This window comes from Cetorhinus maximus, chromosome 26, assembly GCF_964194155.1.
Source record: "Cetorhinus maximus chromosome 26, sCetMax3.hap1.1, whole genome shotgun sequence".
NCBI lineage: Eukaryota > Metazoa > Chordata > Chondrichthyes > Lamniformes > Cetorhinidae > Cetorhinus > Cetorhinus maximus.
Window position 1 is genome coordinate 30,589,572 of NC_135904.1, and position 13,862 is coordinate 30,603,433.

Sequence of the window (13,862 nt, forward strand, 5' to 3'; positions counted from 1 at the left end):
TCAATTTGTTTGTAAATAAGGAAAGCAAAGCATCCCCACGAGCTGGTGTGGCGGAGAGCACACATCATTGTCATGACCCACACAGCTAGGTCAACATCTTATGGCGTATTTGGTCAAGAATGGGCAGATCGTTCCAGGAGGCGATGAAACAATAATACATCTTTATTTTTACTCCGGGACAATTCAGTATCGTAGTTATGCATAGGTCCAGATGCACACTAATGAGGGGAGCAGAAAATTAAATGGAAAAGAGATTTAAAGGAATGAGGACAATTAAACAGGAGTATCCGATTAGGGAAACAGAAATTCTGAAAGCCTTTGCAAAAGCACAGAAAGCGTCTTGCCGCATTGACACCTTTTGATAAGGTTGAAAGGGGAGAGGGCAAAGAAGAGAAGGCAAAAATAAAGGACAATAAAACCTTCTGTGCAGACATTTATCTAAAGACAGGTGATGGTGCAGTTCAGCACCTGACCCTTGTTTGATGACTGTTGAAGTAGAGGTCATCCTGATAGTTATGTAGGATATGGCCTTATTCATCATTCCATGGCACCATCCACATGGGTCAACATTAAAGCATGCCTGTAAGGAAGTGAAGATAGGCTTCAGACTACAGATGACCAGTGCTGCCACTGGTTGAACCACTTCCGTATTGCATTGTGGCCACAGGTCCTTGGAAAAGATGGCACACTTTTGCACCTATGTTCCTGATGAGAATATTGTGCAAAAAAAAAAAGTTACAGTAAGTTATCCTGAAGCCAAGCCAAGCAAAGGCTCCATTACAACTATTGAGAGCAATATGGTTTTAAAATATTTTGAACCCAGATTGGTAGCCTTGCTTTGGGTGTGACCAGGAACCGATGTAGGCCTGACAGTAACAGCATTGAATCCCACTGAGGTCTCCTTTTTTCCCACTTTCCTCTAAATCCAATATGTTTATGAAGTCCTCTCCCCACCACCACCTCCACCTCCACCACCACCACCACCCCGACCCCACCCCCCCCCCCCCCCCCCCCCCAATTTCGAATGAGAACTCCCGCTGCTGATCCCCATCCATAATGAAAAATCCAACAGCATGCAGAGTGCAGCCAGGACTTAGCTAAGTGCAGTGTCCATTGTGCCACAGCTGGGCTTGTTTCTGAAATGTAACAGAGACTAAAATTGGCTGTGTAACCTTTCTTGTAGGAGTGGCAGTTTATTGTATTTCAATTTAATAAAGTGTTGTGGGGCATGAAACGTGCAAAATTGATTTGCAGGAAAAAAAAAAACTAGCTGGTCCATCAAATCTGCCCCACACCACAATGCCTGGAGCATCAAAACCAAAAACACCTGTCCTTTCCTCCTCTTACCAGCTTGCCCCCACTCCCACCCCCCCACTCCCACCCCCCCACTCCCACCCTCCCACTCCCAACCCCCCACTCCCACCCCTCCTCCCTCTCCCCCTCACCAGCCATTAAACCTCCGGTAGGAGGCCAAAAAAGGACAAGAAACCCAGAATCGATAAGGAAAGAAGTCCTCTGGAAAATTCCTTTCCAACCCCCTAGAGGAAGGAGTTAACAAGTTTCAAATCGAGAAAATGTTTTGAAAATGTATATTTCTTGACACGTGGAGAACTCATAACATGTTCTTATTTTTATCAGCATCACTTAAAAAAGTTGGAAGGTCGCCGTTTAGACTATGATTACAAAAAGAAGCGCCATGGTAAGATCCCTGATGAAGAGATAAGACAAGCTGTAGACAAGTTTGAAGAGTCCAAGGAGCTAGCTGAGATCAGTATGTTCAACTTTTTGGAAAATGATGTAAGTTTACAAAATATGTATATTAACCGAAACCACTCATGTTTGCAGTGAGCCTTTTACAACTAACTAAAACCAGCTGCCCATAAAATCTTGTAAACTCTACCCAAAGTATGATTCAGTTTATTAACCTTAAACAAGAGACCTGTCGTATAGTGGCAATGTTACTGGTCAGGTGATCTAGAGGCCAGGACAAATGCTCAAATCCCACCATGGCATCTGGGGGATTTTAAATTCGATTGATTAATAAATCTGGGATAAAAAGCTAGCCTCAGTAACTACCGGATTATTGCAAAACCCATCCTGTTCACTACTGTCCTTCAAGGAACCGGTCTGGCCTACATTTTTGGCTCTTAATTGCCCTTTGAAATGGCCCAGCAAGCCACTCAGTTGTATCAAACTACTACTGACAAGTTGAATAGGAATAAAACCAGACGGACAACCTCGCATCGACCCAGACAGGAGAAATGTCCATCACCAAGAGTGGCTCAATAGCAGCACCACTGACTGAAGTGGCTGAGTCCTGATGGCAGATTAGTCAGACTGAGCCTGCAGCAGAGAGTGAGAGAACCAATGAGAAGGAAACAACTTCTTGACCTCCCCCTCAGCAATCCACCTGTCCACAAATGCATCCGGCCAAAACAATACTGTTTCTTGTGGAGATGAAGTCCTGTCTTCACCCTGAGGACATCCTCCATCATGTGTGGCACTACCATCCTGCTAAATGGGATAGATTCAGAACAGATGTGGCAGCTCAAAGATGGGTCTCCCTGAGATACGATGGGCCATCAGTAGCAGCAGAATTATACTGAACCTCAACCTGTAACCTCATGGTCTGGCATAGCCATTACAGCAAGCTGGAGGTCCAACCCTGGTCCGGGAGCGTGGGAGATGTTAAGTTCCAATAGTTGTTTAGAAATGAAGACCGAAACCAAGATAGAATCTTTCAGGCAGAGATTTATTGCTTGACATAAAACTCTCCACAGACAGAACTAGTCTCAACTGTTATCTCTTTAATACAACCAAATAGGTACTTAGTTAAGCAACCTAATAATTAGCAATTGAACTTCTTTAATTGTTCCCTTCCCTAATAGGAGAGCATACCATCAACAACGCACAAGTCATTGTGTGATGGAATACTCTCCAATTGCCTGGATGAGTGCAGCTCCAACAACATTCAAGAAGCTCGACATCATCCTGGACAAAGCAGCCCACTTGATTGGTACCGCATCCACCATCTTAAACATTCACTTCCTCCACCACCGACACATACAGGCAGCAGTGTGTAACATCTACTAGATTCGCTGCAGCAATTCACCATAGTTTCTTTGACAGCACCTTCCAAACCTGTGGCCTCTGCCACCTAGAAGGAAAAGGACAGTAGTTGCATGGGAACACCACCACCAGCAAGTTCCCCTACAAGTCACACATGATCCTGACGTTGAACTATCTCGCCATTCCTTCACTGTCGCTGGGTCAAAATCCTGGAACTCCCTCCCTAATAGGACTGTGGGACTACACCACATGGACTGCAATTGTTCAAGAAGGTGGCTCACCACCACCTTCTCAAGGTCAATAAGGGATGGGCAATAACTGCTGGCCCAGCCAGTGATGCCCACTTCCTGTGAATGGATAATTTTTTTTTTTAATTTCCTGGATGAGCTCAGCTCCAACAACACTCGAGAGCACATCCAGGACAAAGCAGGCCCCTTGAATGGCACCCTATCCACCACCTTAAACATTCTCTTCCTCCAGCACTGGTGCACAGTGGCTGCAGTGTTTATCATCTACAAGATGTATTGCAGCAACTCACCAAGGCTCCTTCGACTGCACCTTCCAAACCCAAAATCTCTATCACCTAGAGGAACAAGAGCAGTAGATACATGGAACGCCATAACCTGAAAGCCTCCCTCCAAATCACACACCATCCTGACCTCCCAGAAAGAAAAAATTGTTCTGACCAGCACTCTTATTTCCCAGTTTTTACTGGTGTTCCGTTTTAAGGTATACAAGACCAGTTCGAACCAATATTCTTATTTCCCAGTTTTTACTGGTTCTTCCTTCTGCGCTGGAACTACATCACTGTTCCTTCGCTGTCGCTGTGTCAAAATTCTAGAACTCCCTCGCTAATAGCACTACTGGTTGTACCTATACATGGATAGACTGCAGTGGTTCAAGAAGGTGGCTCACCATCACCACCTCAGGTGGTGAGGGGAATTACAAATGGGCAACAAATGCCCAGCCAGCCAGTGATGCTCACATTCCACGAATTATTTATTTTTTAAAAAATGCACTGGTATATAAAGGGGAGAAAAACCTGGCAGGGACATGGTTTTTCAAAACACTACCCCTTCTTTTGGAGAAAATATTCACCTTTAGAAGACTTTTGAATGACATTTTAATTAAAAAGTCAAATTCCTTACCAGCATGGAGGTTGTTCAGTTGTGTCTCTCTCCCTTCAAGGCTGCATCGCAACAGTCACCCAGCTGGAGCTTGCCCATGCATCCTAAACCTGAAGCAGCACGTGGTGAACTTTGTGACTTCAGGCCAGGCAGGGACCTGGTCCAGAATCATTTGAGACTATCCTATGAAATCTGAATTCCTTGTCTGTAGCACGGTGTCAGCCTTTGCTCAACGGTAGCATTCTCTCTTCCAAGTTCGAAGATTATGGGTTCAAGTTCCGCTCCAGAGAACTGAACATAAAATCTAGTACTAAGAGAGTGCTGCACTGCCGGGGGTGCAGTCTTTTTCCAAAAGACATTAAGCTGAAGGCCCATCTGGCCCCTCGGGTGCAGGTAAAAGATTCCATGATGCTATTCCAAAGAAGAGCAGGGTCATTCTCCCAGCACTTAGCTTTCAACCAGTTTCCTGAAACATGATCTGCTTATTTATTTTTGTTATAATAAAAACAAAATAATGCTGGAAATACTCAGCAGGTCTGTGGTGAATCAGAGTTTCAGGCTGATGATGACCTTTCATCAGGACAGCTTTTGTATTTATTTTTATTGTTGTTTGTGGAACCTTGCTGTGTGCTAATTGGCTTCCACATTTCCCTACAATAACAGTGACTACACTTCAAAAGAAAGTGATTCATTGGTGATAATACGTTTTGGAAAGTCTTGAGGTTGTGAAAGGTGATATATAAATATAAGTCATGTCTTTTCCATTTCTTTCCCTTTACCCTTGCATTATGTTTGATTGAGGTTCTTTATCCACCATGGAGTTTCAGTTGTTGCAAAATTACAGTTGGTATTTGTGTTGTTTAATAAAAATAATTTTGTTTTTAACTTCAATTAATCGCATCAATTAAAGTGCTAAACAGGTGTGGATTGTATAAAAACAATTATATTCATGCCTCAATTAAGGCTAATACTGAATTTATATTAGTAAAATTACCACAGTGTTATCTGCAGAATATGACTTGCTAACCTAAATATTTTCTTGAAATAAAGAATGAGAGTATCATATAGACATTTTAATATTTACGGTCCAGCATTTAATCTGATATTTTTGAAATACATTAGTTCCTTAGAAGATCGTCTTTTAAAAGACATTTTAAATTTCAGCTTACATAGAACAAGAAAAATTGGATAATGTCTCTGTTATGAGAAAGTTTCGTCTGCAGGTGAGCAATGTGCAGATAGTTTAGCTGAAAAAGTGTAGTGTGATTTAACTGTAGATTGAAAAATGAACACTTGCCCTACTGAGTAAAATGAAACTCCTGGTTAGCACTATAGATGCTGTGACTAAAGCTTCTAGGAATTAAACCTCTGTCAACTTTCTTATGTCTTATGCCCCTCCCAAAATTAATCACAAACTTGTTTTGATTAATTTTGATATAACCAGTCGTCTTATCTTGCTAAAGAAGTTTCCTCTTTCCTGTAGGTAGAGCAAATAAGCCAACTGTTAGCTCTTGTGGAAGCTGCATTGAACTATCATAAAGAATCCACTACAATTCTGGAGGAGCTTCATAACACACTACAGCACAGGTGAAATGATGAACCATGTATGCTATTAATCCTTCATTGAAGGATACGGGGTTGAGGCAAAGGGCAATGCTGTTCTTTGTCCTTTCAAATTCAGGAAGGAAGAATAGAACGCAAAAAGCAAAAGGCAGAAAAGAGTTCTAAACCTGATAAAAAGGTCAATAATTTTCACCTTTTGTGATAATTGGGAAATAAAAGCCCCAGGTCAGCTGCTAATTATAGTCAAATCAGCATTACTGTGTTCCCAGCAATAAATTGTGTTCAAGAATGTGCGTTGGAAGATCAGATTGACATTTTCACATCCCTATCTCTGATTCATGTTTCCTTCCAATGCACTCTTTCACTAGGAGCACAGGTCATTGATTCTGTTTTTAATGTTTTTGTCTATTTTTTTTTCTGGCTCAGTTTGCCAATGACTTCATTTGACCTCAATATCTCAACAATGAAAAAGGAAAATAATTTTTCTTTTCGACAGGTAACATCTCTCTACCCTCTCCAACTTGTACCATCTCAAATTGGTAATGAATAACTTTGATCATAGCCACTTCTAAACTGCCTCCCTTTCTTCTGCCCCGCCCAATGCATATTATTTTATTTGAAAAAAAAAAGTATCCTTGCGTGTAAACCTCCTCATCCTACATATGAGGAAAGCAATTGTGGACATAGTAGCCTAGTTAACAATCTCAGCAAAGGACTAAACTTCCTTTAACAAATGATGAGTTTAATTCCCAATTCGGATCCCTATTTGAATTTCATTCTCCTCAGTGGACAAACAAGTAGGCCATAGGATATTAGTACAACATCTAATATGTGTACTGTATTGGTGGTCTCATTTGAGGAAGGATGTAAATGCAGTGGAAGCAGTTCAGAGAAGGTTTACTAAACAAATACCTGGAATGGGTGGGTTGCTTTAATGACTAAAGATGGGAGAGCATAGACTTGTATCACTGGAGCTTAGAAGAGAAAGAGGTGACTTGATTGAAACATACAAGATCCTGAGGAGTCTTGATGGGGATCAATGTGGAGTGGATATTTCCCCTTGTGGGAGAATCTAGTAATAGGGGCAGCTGTTTAAAAATAAGAGGTTGCCCATTTAGGACAGATGAGAATTTTTTTCTCTAAGAGCTGTGAGTCTTTGGAACTCTTTTCTTCAAAGGCGGTGGAAGCAGAGTCTTTGAATATTTTTAAGGCAGAGCTAGATAGATTCTTGATAAGCAGGGGGTGAAAGGTGGGAGGGTGGAGTTGAGGTTACAATCAGATCAGTCATGACCTCATTGAATGGCAGAGCAGGCTCAAAGGGCCGAGTGGCCTGCTCCTAATTTGTAAGTTTGTATGATGGTCTGGCATTCCTCTTCAATTTTGGTAAAAGTTGTTGCTTTTTATTTTAGATGGGTTGACATCTTCACTAAAATAGTGGAGACAGAAATTTCAAACAATTGTACTCCACCTTTAGGTAGCATAGCTTCAGCACTAATGCTAGTTAGCTCTAGATGAAGCATGTTTGTACCAAGCTCTGTGCCCTGATGTCAAAGAGCAAAATCGAGCAGGGCCAGGCTTATCCTGGAAGAAAAAAGCAAGTGTTGTGGTCAGCAGTACCTATGGGAAGAGCTGATAGCTCAAACTTGGTTTTGGACTTTAAAAGGTATAAAAATGTACCTGCATGTCCCTGGAAAATGTTGGTCTGCAGCACTATTACCATCATGACTTCCACTCAAAGCGCCTTCTGGGTTTAACAATGTTGAATAGGGCTGTTCACCACTGCTATTACAATGAGAGTGAGATGGCATGCAAGTCACTGCATAAAAACATTTTCTTATTCAATATGAGGGTGGATAATTGTGTTATGGGACTGGCAGGGGAAAATTTAACATTATCTTATGTAAATCCCTAAGGTATATTTCTGCCAAGTGTAAAGCTAAAGAAAAATTATTTTACCAAAACCCTCATCAGTTTAGCAGTAGAATGTTTCTTCACCTGTGCGTATATTGGAAAATATACTCATGGTCTCAGCCCTGAAACAATAACTTAATGCAAATCCTGGCATAGTGAAATCTCAAAACCAGCATTAGAGATGCAACTGAATGGTACCACATATAACTTCAACCTGGTTTCAGCAAAAGAATAGAGGTAAAAGTATATTGTGACAGTATTCAGATTATCGTAATATGAGGTTAGGTCCCATTTACACCTCCTTCCATAATCAAAACATGGCAGCTAGGCTGTCGAATAATAATGAATTGAATATAATCTTTTAAAGGAATGCTGCAAAAACTGAGTGACCAGGTCCAACCAAATTAAAACTCGATGAGTGCTTAAATTGCTTTGATAAATACATAAGGAGCTATTTTGTTATGCTGTGATTCAGGCAAATAATTTCCATATAGAGGGAACTCCAGAACACACTGCACGATGTCTTGATGATTTTAAATTTCTTGTATATGGATGTTTTGGTGATACCATATCTGGAGCACTGCAGTCAGTTTGGGCATTGCACCTCAGGAAGGAGAAATTGACCTTGGATGGAATGCAGTGCAGATTCACCAGGGTGATACTGGTGCTTAAGAGGGTAATATAGAAAATAAAGGGGTGATCTGAACAAGGTATAACAAGTTAACAGGACTGAATAGGGTACTGTATATAGAGAAATGGGTACCATATATACAGAGAAATTATTTCCTCTGATGGGAGAATCAAGTGTGAAAGGACATAAACTTAAAATTAGAGGCAGATCATTTTTGGAGCGAAATGCCCCGGATCCACCCCACCTCACCACCTCACCACCACCCACCATGCCAATGGCTATGAACACTGGACAATGGAGCTCTCCAGATTGAGAGAAAAATGTTTTTATTAGGTAAGGATAGCAAGATACATGGAGCTGAGGAAGGTAATTAGAGTTGAGGTAGGTATCAGTCAAGATCTAATTGAATGGCTGTGCAGACTCGAGGAGCTGAATGGCAGACTCCTGTTCCTAATAATCAGATGTTATGTACAGCTTAAGATGCAATTTCCAAAGTGTGCTTTCAGTGGGTAAAGGCTTCCACCCCCCCGCCCCAAAGAAGGGAAATGACTCCATCTGTGTTATAATCATTTATGTTATTTATATACCATTTTTTTTTTTTTGCTTTCTCTACATAGTTTTTAAAAATCTGTGTCTTTTTCTCAAAGGATAAGTACAGCCTCTAACCGCCCGAAGCGTGACTTCAAGCCCAAGCCTGTAATCACCTCGTCCTTTGAGCCCATTGACAACCAGCAGCAAAATGGTCTTTCATACAGTTCTTCATTTAAGTCATCTGGTAGGAATATTTTCTTTTGGATATTTGTACATTGAAGTGCTTTGATGATCGTACACATGCTTTATTACCAGATTGCCGTACTGCAAGAGTACAAGGTCCATATTACCACACCGTAAGAGTATGTAGTGTTTATTACTATAACACAAAAAAGTATTTCCAGCATGTATCTTTGTATGTTGTCCTTATAGACTCTATATATCTGATTCAGCTTAGGTGCTTTGAACATTTGATATTCTACATGAATATTATCCATTCTAATTCCAATATTAATATAATTTATGTTCTGTACCTGAATATACAATTATTTAATTTGTTAAAATTAGCGGTTTACATCTGTTGGCTCATGTCATATTAGAACCATCCTGCAAACTTAATCCATCATTTCCCTTTGTTATCACTTAGCCAAATCATCCCCATTCAGGTTCCTTCGCAGGTCAAAGCATACATGTTCACCTTGTGAGTAATCTCTTAAACTGATGTGTGTGAGATACACCCCTATTTTTTGCATGCTTGATTATTGCTATATCTTTTTCCCAAAATTGCTGTTTTTGGATTAATTAATAATGTATTGTCATTCCTGTGATAGCAAATAGAATGTATTCTTACGTATCTGTTTTGGAATGGACTAACTAATTTTCCCTGGTACTGCCCCAGGGAATTTTTTCAACAAAAAAAACCTAAACAAAGTTACTTAATTTTTGTTTTACTCTGAAGTCCGTTTTCTTAGTTTGTGAAGTTGAATGAACTTCAGTACAAGGGTCATTACCCATCTCATTTTACTCTTCCAGTTGCCAGTTATTTGCACGAGGCTGTATTTAGTTACCATTGTCCTATGTAATTGGTATTTGGATTTGGAAATATCTGTACAACACTCGATCATTTTTTTAATTTAAATTGCCAGGAAATATGAAACAAACTTGAGATGTTTTTGGCATGTGCCAGCTCACAGTGAAAGAGTGACGAGGGAGAAAGTAAGGGAACAGAAAGAAAGCACATCTCATTTCTTACATTTTCTGAGTCTTTTTTCCACATTAAAGGAATGATTTTTATGCCTTGCCATGAAATACTTTGTATATTTAAATATTAGTTGGGTTGCGTGTAGCTTAATTAATTACTAAAACTTGTCATACAATGTGATGTAATAAATTGAATTTTCTCCCCCCTCCCACCCCCCGCCCCATTACATCAAGCTTCTTGCACACAATCGGATCAGCCTTGCTGTAAAGCTCTTTATGACTTTGATCCTGAAAACGAGGGGGAACTTGGATTCAAGGAAGGTGACGTCATCATTCTGACAAATCAGATTGACGAGAATTGGTTTGAAGGCATGCTAAACGGTGAATCTGGATTCTTTCCCATTAATTATGTTCAAGTGATTGTGCCTTTGCCACAGTGAAAACCGCCTTTGATCCAGTTTTGTAAATTTTCGGAGGTCAACCCGTGTTGGAAGCCGATTGAGCACAGACATTTCATCAGTGTGGCATTCTGTGAAAGCCTTGCTATTTGATCAACTTTTGTATATGTCTCCTATTTGTGTATTTATTTTTTTACATGTTCCATTTGTATTGAGAATGTTTACGTCATTTGCTACAAGAGTAATGCAAATCTAACCTATTTCCCCCATGAAGTTTACAGTTTCTAAGTATATGGCTTTATCTATTTAACTTTATTTGTCTGCTCTGAGCCTTCTCTTGCTGATTACAATGGAGAAATTTTCTATCTAGCTGTAATGAAGAATATTCTTGATACAGTTTAATTATTGTGGTTATAATTAACTGTTATTAACTCCTTTTTAAGGTTCTGACAAATGTTCTCTGGAGCCATTTTATTTGGCAGTGTAACTTATTGTTATGCAAAAAGATGTCATAATAAATGTGTGAACAAAAAGACTGTAAATTAAGTAACATTAGCTTTTTTTGTTGTGCAGCTTTTGTCATATGTATTTGGAGTTTATGTATTTTGATTATTTGAGGGAAAAAAAAGACTGAAATGTACTTTTATTCAGAATTCACCTAAGAGACACTGACTATATTTAAGATCACATACGATGCTCTGGCTTTCTGCCCAGTTAACAGGAAAAACAACAGCAGAATCTCACGGTACGTGAAAAAGTCAAGATCATTAATGTGAGAGGGTATTATGATGCTCAACATTGAAGTACTGGTACTCAGTACCCCAGTGTAGAGATTCCTTCCCCTAATCTGCCCGATTTAGGTGTAGATCCAAGTGAGTGAAAAATTGGAGATAATTAACTTAAAATTAAACTTGCCAATAAAAATGGAATCAAAATGCTATAAGACCTCTGCCTTCCTATCTTTTGTCGAGTTCAAGTTGTTGTTTTTGCTGATGTATTTTTAAAATTTGCATTCTGTTTTTACATGGACCTTCCTTAACCAAAGGCCAATAGCGCCAACAGTGGCTCAGTGGGTCACATCCTCGCCTCTGAGGCAGAGATCATGTGTTCAAGTCCCACTCAAGAGAATTGAGCACAAAATCTAGGCAGTAAGGCAAAAATGCTGCACTGTGGGGAGGCGCTGTTCTTCAGATGAGGCCCCATCTGACCTCAGACGGTGTAAAAGATCCCATAGTGTTATTTTGAAAGGGAGTTGGGGATTTCTTCTCGGTCTCCTGGCCAATGTTTATCCCTTAGCCAACACTACTTTAAAAGAAAAACAGATCATCTGGTCATTATCACATTGCTGTTTGTGGGAGCTTGCATGTGCAAAGTGGCTGTTGTGTTCGTTGCATTACAGCAGTGACTACAGTGCAGCCAGTCAATTAAACACTTATGGAGAATTATCATATGTCCTAATTCCTTTCCATTTGACTGTACTCTGAAAGGCAAGAATTCCAAGTTCATCTTTACAGATCAAAGGCTTTGGCTCCATAGCCTGCAAGTATGTATTTTCTGATTGCTGCCGATTCTTGAGCATTTAATGCACTCGTACTAACATTCTCTCTTCACTGTTTTATTCCATTTCCTTGAACCTATTTAACACTTGTATTAAATTCCTCCCTGTGTTATTTTAACACAAGCACATTAACCATTCATACAAACACAATACCAGTTGGGAAATGTACAACGTCCTTTCTCTTAATTTTGATACTGGATGTTCTGGAAAGGGATGGTTTGTCATCTCAGAGAGGAGGGAGTTTCTGTCACACCACATGAACCAACCTTGAACTGAGTGCCTGGTTATTGAACAGAAAAGATAATTACGCAGGCTTACCGGAGAAAGTGATACAACCTACGGCTCAATGACTCTTTAGGGATGAGTTTTCCAGAAGGATGCTTCTCCTTTCTTTGGGAACTTCTTTTCTTTGATTCTTACTAACATTCTGTCTTGGAACTTGTTCTATGCAGCAGACATAGCTGCTCGCCACTGTTTTTAGTGGAAAGGTCAGTCTTGAAACTCCTTTTTGCCAAGTCTGATGAAAATAGGTTTGGAAAGTAGACACACGTGAGAAAACATATCAAAATTTTGAGTTAAATTATGTGGACTGATGTTAATTCCTTGTGAGCTGAACATACTCCATAGCAAATTCCTGGCACAGAATCTGGACCTTCTGATGCCTTTAATCTTTATTGGTCTACCCAGCTCACTGTGCACCATTACTTGATATGCCACCAATGTTTATACAGATCTGGGAGAAATAAGCTATTACTTAAAAATTCTGAATTCTAAGAAATCACGATTCCACAGTACTTACCTGCTTCATACAGATCAGAAGTAAAAGACACACTCAACTGTGTAGATTTGTACAGTACCCTCTGTTACAATGTGTAGGGTAGCAAAAATCTAGAAATCTAATTCAACGAACAGGATAGTTGCCTTATTTAAGTGGAGCAATTGCTTGTATACGGCAAGCAAGGTACAAACAGGTGGCCATAATATCACGTCCTGGCAACAGATCCAAGGTGCTGAGTCCCAATTTTAACCCTGTTCACCTGGTAAGAATGGGATTAGCCAGCGGTTAAGGTGGGGTTCATGTTGCATTGCTACTAGACCCCATTTGTGGGGGGAGGGGGCGAGACCCGCCAAAGGCCTACTTAATGTTCAAAAGTTGTCACTCAAAGATGTCATCAGTGCCACAAATAAATTGTAATCAAGAAAATAGATACTCGCACAGTATAAAAACCACCAGCAAAAATCTGCTTGTACACAGCCGAGTGGCTGCTAGAGGGCCACGGTAAGCTTTTGTGAAATAGAATTTCTGCAATGGTTACTTGTGGGCTCGAAAGAGCAGGAATGCTGTTCCTGGTCCTGCAGCGAATCCTTGGGCCTCCCAAACCCAGACCATTCCTCCTTTTCCAATGCTGGTATCAATTTAGAGACCCTTTCCTCCCAGTGCACCTCCCCCACTCCCCATGCACCTTCTGCTGCGGACAGCTCCCTCAGGTTCTCAGTATGTCGGGCACAGTTGCAACTTCCTGCTCCCGTCCGCCAAACTTGACGTAATTTCTACTGACTTTGTGTGGTAGCTGAGGATGGTTTAAATGGTCCAGGTACTCACCTTTTGTTTCTCGGCAGGGTGATAACCTTGCACCCCACTGCCACTGCCTGAATGTGCCGAGTTACGTTTGGGGCTCTGATTCCAATCACTGGCACCTTAACAAACTGCACTATTCCAGTGACAACTTAAGTATTCACCAACTCAAATATCCCAATGGGAAACTCGAGCACCATGTTCAAGAAAGCAGGTTGCAAAATTTACAGGCACGGAAGTGTTGTCCTTTAGCTGACCACTAGAGGAGGCATGGAACCAGATCAACTATGACTCCCTG

At 40.5% G+C, this 13,862-nt stretch overlaps 1 protein-coding gene across 8 annotated transcripts in view; it reads left to right on the forward strand.

The window, feature by feature from the left end:
* sh3gl3a (SH3-domain GRB2-like 3a) overlaps nucleotides 1-11,373 on the forward strand; it is a 124,878-nt gene extending 113,505 nt beyond the window's left edge. For 5 of the 8 annotated variants that reach the window (XM_078530444.1, XM_078530439.1, XM_078530442.1 and 2 more), the window contains 5 exons: nucleotides 1,639-1,797; nucleotides 5,680-5,783; nucleotides 8,949-9,076; nucleotides 9,479-9,532; nucleotides 10,267-11,373. In XM_078530444.1, the coding sequence (XP_078386570.1) occupies nucleotides 1,639-1,797; nucleotides 5,680-5,783; nucleotides 8,949-9,076; nucleotides 9,479-9,532; nucleotides 10,267-10,472 (651 nt within the window). In that variant the 3' untranslated portion in view covers nucleotides 10,473-11,373. The remainder of the gene's footprint in view (nucleotides 1-1,638; nucleotides 1,798-5,679; nucleotides 5,784-8,948; nucleotides 9,077-9,478; nucleotides 9,533-10,266) is intronic. The other 3 variants (XM_078530441.1, XM_078530440.1, XM_078530446.1) reach the window with 1 other exon arrangement.
* The last annotated feature ends 2,489 nt before the right edge of the window (nucleotides 11,374-13,862 follow it).